At 40.9% G+C, this 12,107-nt stretch overlaps 1 protein-coding gene across 1 annotated transcript in view; it reads left to right on the plus strand.

Moving 5' to 3' along the window:
* LOC122642561 (external alternative NAD(P)H-ubiquinone oxidoreductase B1, mitochondrial-like) overlaps positions 1 to 12,107 on the plus strand; it is a 121,208-nt gene that overhangs the window by 29,625 nt on the left and 79,476 nt on the right. The window contains exons 3-4 of the mRNA XM_043836076.1: positions 10,583 to 10,789; positions 10,992 to 11,242. Coding sequence (XP_043692011.1) covers positions 10,583 to 10,789; positions 10,992 to 11,242 — 458 coding nt within the window. The remainder of the gene's footprint in view (positions 1 to 10,582; positions 10,790 to 10,991; positions 11,243 to 12,107) is intronic.

Below are 12,107 nucleotides of genomic sequence, written 5' to 3' on the forward strand. Positions count from 1 at the left end.
CTTCAACAGTAGATGAAAGCTCCCTCTGAAGATGGGGCACCGTTTAGTAGGGTTTAGATTTAAGAAAGACGACATCTAAGGTAACAAACCAACGCCAAGTGGGTGGATGATAGCACCGGTAGCCCTTCTGAGTGACAGAATAGCCCAAGAAACTACACCGAAGGCTATGAGGATCTAGCTTCCCGTGGGAATGGTGGTCACGAGCATAGCAAACACAGCCAAATATTTTTGGAGATACTGAAAAAGCCGCAGAACCCTGTAGGAGATTCAAGGGGCATCGGAAGCCAAGTACTCGAGAGGGCATGCTGTTGATTAAGAAGGCTGCAGTGACAACAATATCACTCCAAAAATGTTTAGGAACATTCATCTGAAAAAGTAAAGACCGAGCCACCTCCAAGAGATGTCGATTTTTTCGCTCAGCCACACCATTCTGAGTCGGAGTGTCGACACAACTAGTCTAGTGAAGTATCCCATGGGAAGAAAGATAGGCTTGAAAGGAGGTGTCAATGTATTCCCAACACAACTAGTCAAAAAATCTTTGGTTGCATTTTGCCAAGATTCACATGTTCATGGCAAACTTGATCCCAGGGGTCTCAAGTACATTTTTATTGGTTACTCAGTTACACAAAAAGGATATAAGTGTTACCATCCACCCTCTCGTTGTTTGTTGGTAACCATGGACGTGGTTTTTCATAAGTTTGAGGCCTATTACTCATCATTGGCACGTCTTTAAGGGGGAGAGTGTTACACCTGGGGAAGATGTGCCGATTGTCTTACCTCTTGATAGTTCGTTGTTTTAGGAGGATTCTTCTATTGAGGAGGACCTACTAGTTCAGGGGGAGACAAATACTGTCACACCCCCATCCCAATGAAGGATAAAATACTATAAACGGGGTATGATAGGATGCTTACCAACATCCTAACCACTACCAGAATCTCGATGCAGTGGCCAACGCACAGTCTTACACTAATATTAAATTACAATAATATTAGAATGCGGAAAGTAAAGGAATATTTCATTCCAAAAGATCAGAAATAAGCGGAAGCGTTACAAATACAAGGATTCAAACTCTACGTGATAGTTAGTTTAATGTTTTACATTTCGACCCAAAATGAATAACTAAAAACTGAAACAGTAGAAATACTACTAAATATATGCAATACTCATGATGAATAAAATAAAAAGATATAATTGTGCCCCAATGGCACAGACCATGAGTGTACGCTATCCTCAAGGTCCAAAATCACGGGCTTCGATTAGTGCGCATCAAAAGAGGATCACCATCATAGATCACCTGCATACAACTAAAAAGGGTTGCGCAACGGGGGTAAGCTCCACTGAGCCCAGTGAGGGGATGGGGAATGCACATACACACAATCACACATAGTCCATGATGCATGTAATGTTAAATATATTTTCCACCTAACAAACAGTCTAAGTCATGGTATATGCTACTGTGATAACTCGGGAGACACTGAGGGTCACTTATCCTATCGCCCCAGTGAAACCTCAATTATCACGGGGGGACCTACGCCGGTAGAAGCCATCATGACCACCCAGTGGCAGACCCCGATAGCCATCACTACCCCTGACTTGGCCTCTTCCACCTCCACAGCCATCAGGTGCTCAGACTATCCAACACATAAACCCCTGTTGGCAAGGGTCGTAGCATAAGGGAGCATAAATCCTAGCCACAGATATATTACATGCAAATCCTATCGTCCCGAGAGGTATTCCGGGTGCATCAACGTCTCATTCCATCTAGTACCCGGGTACCAGCACGGCACGACGCATACAGACCAGGATGGCAAGCAATGAATATAATAATAATAATAATCTTGGAGTTTCGGCACCGGCGTACCCGACACTGTAACCCAATATAACAATGTAAAGCATCATATCTACATTTCATCAATTCATATCCAACATGGTTTCATATGCAAGATGTAGCATAGGAAGAATAGATGCAAGCATAAACACAATTATATGATATATATATATATATATATATATATATATATATATATATATATATATATATATATATATATATATAACAAACCCAAACATCACCCAAAACCCACTTACAGTTTGCTTGCTTGTCGTTCGGTGTGTTTGGTAAGGTTTGATTTGGTGCACGCACTCCCGTACAGATTCCTAAGTTTGAGGACGAGTGAGAACAATGTTAGAAGTGTATAGGTGGGTCCCATGAAGGATCCCAACAGTTTATTTGAAGTCTGGGTCAAGACAGCAAGGGCGGGTGAAGGAACGGAGTTAGCCAGGTGAGTCCGGTCGTTCCCCCGCCGCTAGTCTTTTGAAATCTGAGAAGATTTCCACCTTCAGCCTTTCATCCATGGAACCACAAGGGTCCCAGGGTTAGGGAGGTGAGTCCAATCCCTCGTTGGAGGTCCAAAATACATAGTCCTTTATAGGACTTAGAGGATTCAAGGGATTGGATCCAACTCCAAGGTTTTCTCCAAGTGTTACTATTGTTAAGTTTAACAAAATACAACATAAACTTCCTAAGTTAATTACTTTCAATCTTCTCCCCTATAGGTGTTATGGCTTTTAGTCTTGGGATTCACGGGTTTGGAATCATTTTAGGATTTTCCCAAATCTACGATGAGGTCACAAGTCCCTTAGGACAGCAAGGGGGTTTTGAGGGCATCAAGGGTAGACTTTGGTACCCCGATAGGTCAATTAATTAATACATTTAGGGGCGCTTTAGGTGGTAATCAACCCCCAATAAGATTTATTAAGTCCTACACAAGCAGTCACAATGTGGGCGAGGTTACCGGATTACAATCATGTTCCTAAGTTGCTGTCAAAATATATCAGCTGGGTTTGGGCCCACTTTTGAGGATCTTTTATTTGGATTGGGTCCATGGTTCCTTCATATAAAATGTAGTCCTTTGAGTCTATTTTACAACGCAACTTGAATCACGTCGATACGATATGTATAGACAAAGTTATGGCCAAAATACTGAACAGTGGTCATGCTGTAAACTGCGGGCGGATTCACGAACGGATTCTGTTGTGTGAGTCCGTCCGTGCATCCGTTCGAATCCTGAGACACACCCGAGACACACCAAAGAGGGGCGGGTCCATAGGCGGATGCACGATTCTGAGTCCGCCCATGAGTCCTCTCACAGCAGGAATGGGTTTTTCAAGTCCGAACTTCATCCAAATTGGTTCCCAAGGCCCCCAATGGCTTCAAGGGCTTGTAGGGGTGACTTCCAAGGTTCATTAGGGTCCCAAACATCCTAATGGCACAATGCATTAAGCCATCTATGGTCTATATCAAATTCCTTAACCCAAACTTGGGTTTTTGGGTGAAATTCCTAGGTTTTCATGGCTTGGGTTGAATGGCACTTCAAAGAGAGGTGCAAGGGTATGCAAAGGCATCCCAAAGGGACTACAATCATCCCTCCAACAAGAGCATTGGGTCCCAAGTGGAACCCAAGCTAATCCCAACCTCAAAATCCAAAACCTAAACTAATAAATAGAGAAAATGGAGAGGGAGAGATGGAAGATTCACTCACCTCTAATGGAGAAGTAGAACCTAAGGCTAGGTGAGCCCCCTTTCTCCTTCTTCTTCTTCTTCTTCTTCTTCTTCCTTCCCTTTTCTTTTCTTCTTCTTCTCCTCCTTCCTTTCTTTCCTTTCCTTTTCTTCTTTCCTTCTGCGGACAGCAAGAGGGGAGGGAGGAGATGAGGTGTAGGAGGAGAGGACAGCAGCTTCCTCTCTTCTCCCTTCCCTTCTCTTCTTCTTCTTCTTATTTTCCTTCCTTTCTCTCTTCTACGGTTTCAGCAATTGGGAGAAATGGGAATGAGCTAAAGAGCTCATACCCATATGTAACTACAATGGGCCTTAGGGCCTGTTTGGTTAGGTGCCCTCAAACACTTAGTGGCCTCTAGGTTTAAATAGGTTTTAGTTGGGCTTTAAGTCTTGTTTGGCCCATGTCTTTACCCATTAGGCCTAGTTAATTAATTAGGACATGTTTGGTTTAGCCTTGAGTCTCAGAAGACCTATTAGTCCTTAGGCTTAGTTTGGTTTTGAGTTAAATATAAAACTCATTAATTCTTTAAGTCAAGTCTTATAGGCCCACTTTCATGGCCCAATTAATAATTTAATGATAAAGGTGAGGGTCCATTTAGTCCAAGGGTCTAAGTATGGTGTCCGGGACACGGAGGTGTAGGTCCCACAGGAAGATAAATCAAAAGGGCAAGTAACAGCATGGGCGGATTCACGAGCGGTATCAATCAAGTGAGTCCGGTCGTGACTTCGGTGCTGTTGTCAGGTCCCAAACTTCAAGGAAAGTTGCGGGGCTTTGACTCGTACTTCCAGGACTTCAAGGGGACACCTATAATAAAATACTAGGTTCAAGGTCATTAATGTTGACCATTGCCACCATGGCATTACCCTTTGGGTAAGGTCTAAATTGCCCCGGGGTATAAGGGTATATTTTGGGTGCGGGTGTAACAAATAACAAGGAGACAAGTGCTAGACCACTGCATGTTTATGTTCGTTCTCCGAGATAGCAAGTAGATACCACCACCATTGTGCCTATTCTACCTAGACAACCCCATCCTGTGATCTAAGATCCACTCCATTTGGTAATTTTCTCCCTCCTAGTGCTAATGATCTTTCTCTTGATTTACCTATTGCTGTTCGAAAAGGAAATATGACTTGTACCCAACATCCTATCTCTCCCCTTCGTATTGTTTTTTTATGTCTTGTCTTTTGTTTCTATTCCTCAGAATTGGTAGGAGGCTTTGGCAGATCCACGCTAGAAAGAAGCTATGGTTGAAGAGATGAAAGCATTTGGAAAAAATGACACATGGGAGTTGGTTTCTCTTCCTTCAAATAAGAAACCTGTGAGTTGCAAGTAGTTTTTCATATTTAAACAGAAAATGGATGGCACAATAGACAAATATAAAGCCGGGCTCGTTGCCAGAGGATTCATTCGGATATATGGGATTGATTACCAGGAAATTTTTGCTCCAGTCACGAAAATGAATACTATCCGGGTCATCCTTTCGTGTGCAGTTAACTTGGGATGGGAATTGCAACAACTTGATGTCAAGAACGCATTTCTCCATGATGAACTTGAGGAGGAGGTGTATATGGGACTCTCTTTGCTTTTTCATGCAAGAAAACTCAAGGGAGAGTTTGCAAACTGAAATGGGTGCTATATGGGCTACAGTTATCACCCAAGTCTTGGTTGGGACGCTTTCATAGGGCTATGGTGTTAGTGGGATATAAACAAAGTAATGCTGATCATACATTGTTCATCAAGCGGTCAAGTGGTCACATTACAATTCTTGTAGTTTATGTTGATGACATTGTCGTCACTGGGAGCATAGTTGTCAAGGTGTTGCCTTGGTCGACTTGGGTGCCTTGGACTCCTTGGTCGCCTAGTTGGTGTCGCCTTGATTTTGAACCCTCTCCAATGCCTTCGGTGGCCTAGACGCCGTGACAACTTTGACTAAGAGTGACCCAACTGAAGGCCTATTTGGGAAAGGATTTAGGAAAGCTACGGTACTTCCTTGGCATTGAAGTTGCTTGTTCCACAAGAGGCATTTGTTTCTCTTTAAGGAAGTATACCCTTGATCTCTTATCTGAGACTGGGATGCTAGGATGCAGACCTATTGATACTCCTATCGAGGCTAGCGCTCATCTCAAGAGCAAGGTTGGTAAATTAGTTGATAGAGGCAGATAGCAGAGTTTGGTTGGGAGATTGATTAAACCTCTCACATAATCGTCCAGACATAGCCTATGTCATGAGTTTGGTTAGTTAGTACAGGCATGATCCCTATTCCACACACTTGGAGGCTGTGTTTTGTATCCAACGCTACTTAATCTAGGGAAAGGTGTTCTTTTCTTTCTTCATGATCATCTGTGAGTTGAGGCTTTTACAAATACGTATTGGGCAGGTTCAATTGATGACAGAAGGTCTACGACCGGTTATGGTATCTTCATTGGTGGCGATCTTGTCACCTGGGGAAGCAAGAAACAAGCCGTGGTTGCTAGGTTTAGTGCAGAAGCGGAGTTCCGTGTTATGGCCCACCGTATCTGTGAATTACTGTGGCTTTAGAGTCTTTTGTTGAACCTAGGTGTTCCTGTCCAGCTCCCATTGATTCTGTACTGCGACAGTAATTCAGCCATTAGCATTTCTCACAATCCAGTTCAGCCTGATCGGACGAAGCGTGTGGAGATTGACCATCATTTAATTAAGGAGAAGTTGGATCAGGGAGTTGTTTGTGTTCCATTTGTTACATAGAACCAATTAGCTGATGTTTTCACTAAGGTTCTTAGTAGTAGGTGTTTCATCCTATTGTGTGCAAGTTGGGCATGTGTGACATCCATGCACCAACTTGAGGAGGAGTGTTGTAATATGGGTACAAGGGTATACTTGTACCTGTACCTATTCTATTAGAAACAAAGAGTGGCTGTGGTCATATTTACACAAGCCAACATTCCCTAAATCACGTCAGTACCTTTTTCCCTAGCAAGCAATTGGCTCTTAAAATACTGAAGTATTCATTGAGAGACCTGTCCCCTTGCTTGAAATAAATTTTTTTATTATATATTAGCCATAAGTGCGAGATATATTCTTCTTTTGAGAGAAAATTTGCTTCAGATCATTCCAGACTTCTTTTGCAGTGGTGTGGAACATGAAATTAGTGGCAATAGCAGGATCCATTCTGTTCCACAACCATAATAGCAAAGTATCATTCTCACACATCCATTCCCTATAGGTTTTAACAGCAGTAGGGTCTTTGGAATCAGCAGAGGGATGATTAGACTGGAGATACTGCAACTTCCCTTTGGCATTAATATAAACTTTTACGGCCAGAGCCCACAGCCCACAGCCCACAGCCCACAGCAGATAATTGGAGACATCAATGAGTGTAATGGTATGATTTGAGCATTGACATGGTCCGTGGTGGATTTGAGATCAACCATCTTTGCACAAATTGAATCGAGGTAAATAGCAGCACCTGATATAAATTAGTATGGTAGGAGCATACACGGACTCCTCAAGGCAGTACCTGAACTGAGAAAAACTTCACCAAACAGTAGTACCAAATATCAAGAAACTCTTGAAACAACCCAGATTTTGGGTGAAAATAATAGCAGCAATTGGTGGTGCCAGATACCCATCAAAATAGGATTGAATGACCCACAACAACTACGGAATAAAACACTAAAATCTCAGATTTAAACCAAGGGCAGATTATATCAAGAAAAAAAAAAAGGGCAGATTATATGAACTGCAGAAATTGTATAAATAAAAAGTGCCCTTTAAACAGGGTATCACAGACTGAGATGGAGAACTCAGATTACCAATCACCACTGCCCAGAAAGCCTTCAAAATCATATCGAAGGCACTGCTGTAGATGGCTAACAATGCCAAAAAAATATCAAAAGGATCTGCCGGATAGATAAAAAGTAATTTCAGAATTAAGATTTCTGAAAAATAACCCCAAAAATAGGATCAGTAAGTCTGATCAGCTTCAAACCCTGATCGAGTTGTCCTCCAAGAAGGGTCAATCTACCCTCAAAACTTGAGAAGAATCCACTGGCTGGATAAAAATTAATTTAAGATCATTGGAAGGAGAAAATTCCAGAATTCTAGCCACAAGCTTCAATCTGCAACCACATTGACTGCAATCGATCTTTCACTCCAAGGAAGGTACAGATTAGGAAGTAGAGACCCTGGTTTATCATCATCATCAACTAGGGCCTAAGATAGATACTATGCAGCATAGTTTGCTGCAACCCTCGAACAAAGAACTCTTAGACTCTCAAAACTAGAATCGAGTGTAGAAAATAATTATTGAGAGAGCTCTGATACCATGTAATTAGATCAGATCTAAACACACCAGAGATCAGAACCAGAGAAAGAGAGGATAGAAAAAAGATGGAAGACCGAGAGATGAAGGAAGGCTGTGCTATGAAAGTGAGTAACATCTATCGCACCAGTCAATGTTCTTCTATATTAATTCTGGGCAGATAGCACTTGGCCTTCTTCTATAGGAAGGCTGTGCTATAGAAGTGACCTGCACATAGGACTCCTACCCTTGCTGGAAGCCAAGCGCAGGTCTCCAATGAATCAAGCTTAAGGCTTTTGCAATCTGAGAAGCACAATGCCCTAGACTTCGATGAAGTTTCTGTAGCTCGAGGAGGTGAGATCCATGTAGTGCTTGAAGTTAATCCCGTTGATGCTGTTTCGAAAGCAATAGACAGTGGCCCGTCTTATGGTCCTTCCTCTGTTTCGAAGAATCAAAGTGGGAGATGGGTGGTTCCTCCCATTCCTCCCTACAACCCTAATGGGAAGAAGTTCAATTTTATGTTCAGGTGATTGATAGTTTGGGGCTGATTTGTGCTTTTGTCCCTCTTTGGATGGCCTCCCTTTAGCTTGATTTGACTGTAGGGTAGTCTGTGGTTCTGTTTTAGAGCTCTCTCCTTGTTTTCTTGTTCTTTCTCCTTTTATTTTTTGGGGAGAAAGATTCTTTTGCTTCGTTGAATATATTTTTCATTCATCCCAAAAAACATAAAATTTCTGGGCAGATTACATATCAGAATAGAACTCTACTAAGCCTAAAGTCTAATTACAATAGGAAAGAGAAAACAATAAGAAACTAAACTAAACTACTTAGACAAGACATGATCCCATGGTATAGAGGTCCATGGACACCCATGGACCTCAAACCGAGACATATACTCTAACAAAGTCGAAATCAGCTTTGCATAACTGCATTCCTCACAAAATGACAGTCAACCTCAGTATGTTTAGTCCTCTCATGGAAAACCGATTACTGGCAGTATAGCTCGCAACTTGATTATCACAATACATCTTCATAGGTTTAGTATCTGAGAACTCCAATTCTTGAATGAAAGATTTTAACTACATTAGTTCCACTGCAGTATGTGCCATAGCTCTACACTCAGCCACTACATTTGACTGAGCCACAATAGTTTGCTTCTTACTCCTCTAAGTCACAAGATTAATACCAACAAATGTGCAATATCTAGTAATAGACTTGTGATCGTTGGCAACACCAGCCCAATAAGCATCACAGTTACCCACAATATCAGTTTGATCATAACTAGTCTTTTGTACTGATGTTTATCCATAAAATCTTTGTCATCACACATCCTTCATATTAGGATCCATAAGGTTATCAATGGGCTTACAGCTTAACATGCCAATCTCAGACAGGAGATCGAGTACATACTTCCTCTGAGACAACCTGACAGCCTTCTTACAATGAACAACTTCAATTCCCAAGAGGTATCTGAGCATCCCTAAGTCCATCTAAAAATGCTATTTAGAGATGCCTTGACATCTTCAATGCTAGAGAAGTCATCACTAGAAATGATAATATCATTAACGTACACAACAAGGATGTTGACCTTAGCCCATGGAAACGAACAAATACACAGCAAAGTTCTAATTCTCGGTTTCGAGGCCAGTTTCGGCCAAGATTTCCCAGGTTTCGATTGAAACCTGGTATTTTTTTGGGCAAAACTCGACAAGTCATGGGCTGGTTGAAACTAGTTGAAATTGGTCAAAGCTGGTCAAAATTGGTCGAAACTTGGTATTTTTTGGTTGGAACTACCAAAATGTGCGAAATATGGTCGAAATTGGTCAAAACTTGGTACGAGTCAGTATCGACTCAAGATTTCGTCTCGGTTTTTGTAGAGACCAAGATATCTCGGTCGAAACTACAAGTGATCAGAGAAGCACTAAGTGAATCCATTACCACCCATAACTTTACTGTACTTATCAAACTGTGCATGAGGAGACTGTTTCAGCCTATAAATAGCCTTGTGAAGATGACATACTTTGGATGCATTCTCCCCCTGAGTAACATACCCTAGAGGTTGCTCCATATACACCTCATCAAGATCACCATAAAGAAAAGCATTTTTGATAACTAGCTGAAATAGAGGCCAATCAGGAGTAACAGCCAATGAGTTAAGAACACGAACATAATCTGTTCAGACGCGCCAGCAATGGAGAGAAGAAGAAGAAGTTTACAATAAAAGGGAATAACTACCTAAGTCTAATTACAATACGAAATAGCTAAAGATACACCACAAATGAATTACAACTAACCTACTAACTATTTTAACCAAAACAAAACTACTAACTATTATCCCACGGTACTCTGTTCCATGGAACACTAACCACGGTATGAACTTTAACAATAACTAAAGAGATATGTCAGTAGTTTGTTGTTCTGTAAAAGTCATCTGTTGGCATGGAATGTAACTTAGAACGTGGCTGTGTAGCTCAATCACCATATTTCCTTGCACTGAGGATTCCTAGGAGTTCCTCATTCCTGTGTATTTGATGGAAGAGTTACAATTGTAACTGATTTTTTACATGGATAATCTCGATTTTATGTTTTGATCTTCCAATTATTTTGGATGTGATCTATTTTCTTGTATTTTCACTTGACTGCTTTAGTAGTAAACTTTTACATATCATTCTGAGTGTTATGTCCTATTTATTATTTAATTAAGTAAAGGTAATAGCATTTTTTTTTTTTGCTTCTTTTTTCTGTCAGAGAGGTGGAGAAATTAAATTTTGGGAAGCAGAGTGTGTCAAGATTGATTCAGCAAATAAGAAAGTCCTTTGTCGGTCTAAACATGGCAAAGATTTGGTTGGAAATGCAGAATTTGTTGTGGATTATGATTACTTGGTAGTAGCATTAGGAGCTGAAGTAAATACTTTCGACACTCCTGGGGTTAAGGAGCATTGCCATTTTCTGAAGGTAAATCTCATCCTCCTCTTTTTTAAAATGAGATCATCCAGTAGCTCTTGATAATTGCCATCTATTGGATGCTTGTCACTGTCTCAAATGATTCTTCTTTGACCCCTACCTCTGAGACATCGATAATTTGATCAAATTGCTATATACATTCTTTCAAGAGGGGTGGAATTTCTTCCTTAGGAAAATACACATCATTGTGCAGGAAATAGAGGATGCTAGAAGGATCCGTAGAAATGTGATTGATTGTTTTGAAAAGGCCGTTCTTCCAACTCTAGGTGAAGAAGAAAGGAGCACAAACCTTCATTTTGTAATTGTTGGTGGGGGTCCCACTGGTGTGGAATTTGCTGCAGAGCTGCATGATTATATCCAAGAAGACTTAGTCAAGTTATATCCCATGGTTCAAGATCTAGTGAAAATAACAATTATCCAGTCAGGAGATCATATATTGAACACGTAAGCAAGAATTAATTTGCATATTGTTCTCCACAACTTTCTACAATACTCTACATAATGGTATGCTTAATTGTGAATTGGAATTTTTCCTTATTTCTTATATATTATTAATTAAGGGTAGGGATGTGGATTTCTTGTTTGAGGTGTCATAGCTTGTTAAAAGGCAGTGTCTTGTGCAGTTGAAGGTTTTACTTTTCTATGTTGATCCAGAGATTTTCTTGAAATTCATATGTATTTCCCATATCACTTGTGCTTCCACTTTAATGTACAAAAAGAGCATCCCAGTGCATGAGACTGCCGCTACTGCAGGTTCTGGAAGTGTAAATGTACGCAGCCTTACCCCCGCTTCATGGAGAGGCTGTTTCCATGTTTCAAACCTGCAACCTCATGGTTGCAATAGTGCAACTTAACCGTTGTGCCAAGGCTTGCCCACTTGTGCTTCCACTTCAATAGCTTCACCAGAATTTGTCAGACCGTGTATCATGAGGGGTGGATGGTTTGGATTATTTGGGGACCGAAGAACTCTTATATGATCGAAGATTGCCTGTTTCTAGCTGGCTAACATTTTCACATAAAGAGTTTGTGAGATTTTACTTAGGTAAGTGGTTTCCTTTACAAGTACTAGAAAACCTGTCAATTCAGAGGGAATCTAGGAGAAAAGAAAACCTCTGTACATTTAAAAAGAGAGCTAGAAAAGGGGGAGGGATTATGTGACAAGTTTTATGTTAGAGAGATGGCCCACCAGGGGTTGAATGCACTCTGAATCATTATGCTCTGACTTGATTCAAATTCTTTTGATTTATTACAACTTAAAAAATAGAGCTAAAAGGATCAATAATTTAACTAGTGCAGAGAGTGGTTATGA

The sequence above is a fragment of the Telopea speciosissima genome, chromosome 1 (assembly GCF_018873765.1).
Source record: "Telopea speciosissima isolate NSW1024214 ecotype Mountain lineage chromosome 1, Tspe_v1, whole genome shotgun sequence".
Classification (NCBI taxonomy): Eukaryota; Viridiplantae; Streptophyta; class Magnoliopsida; order Proteales; family Proteaceae; genus Telopea; species Telopea speciosissima.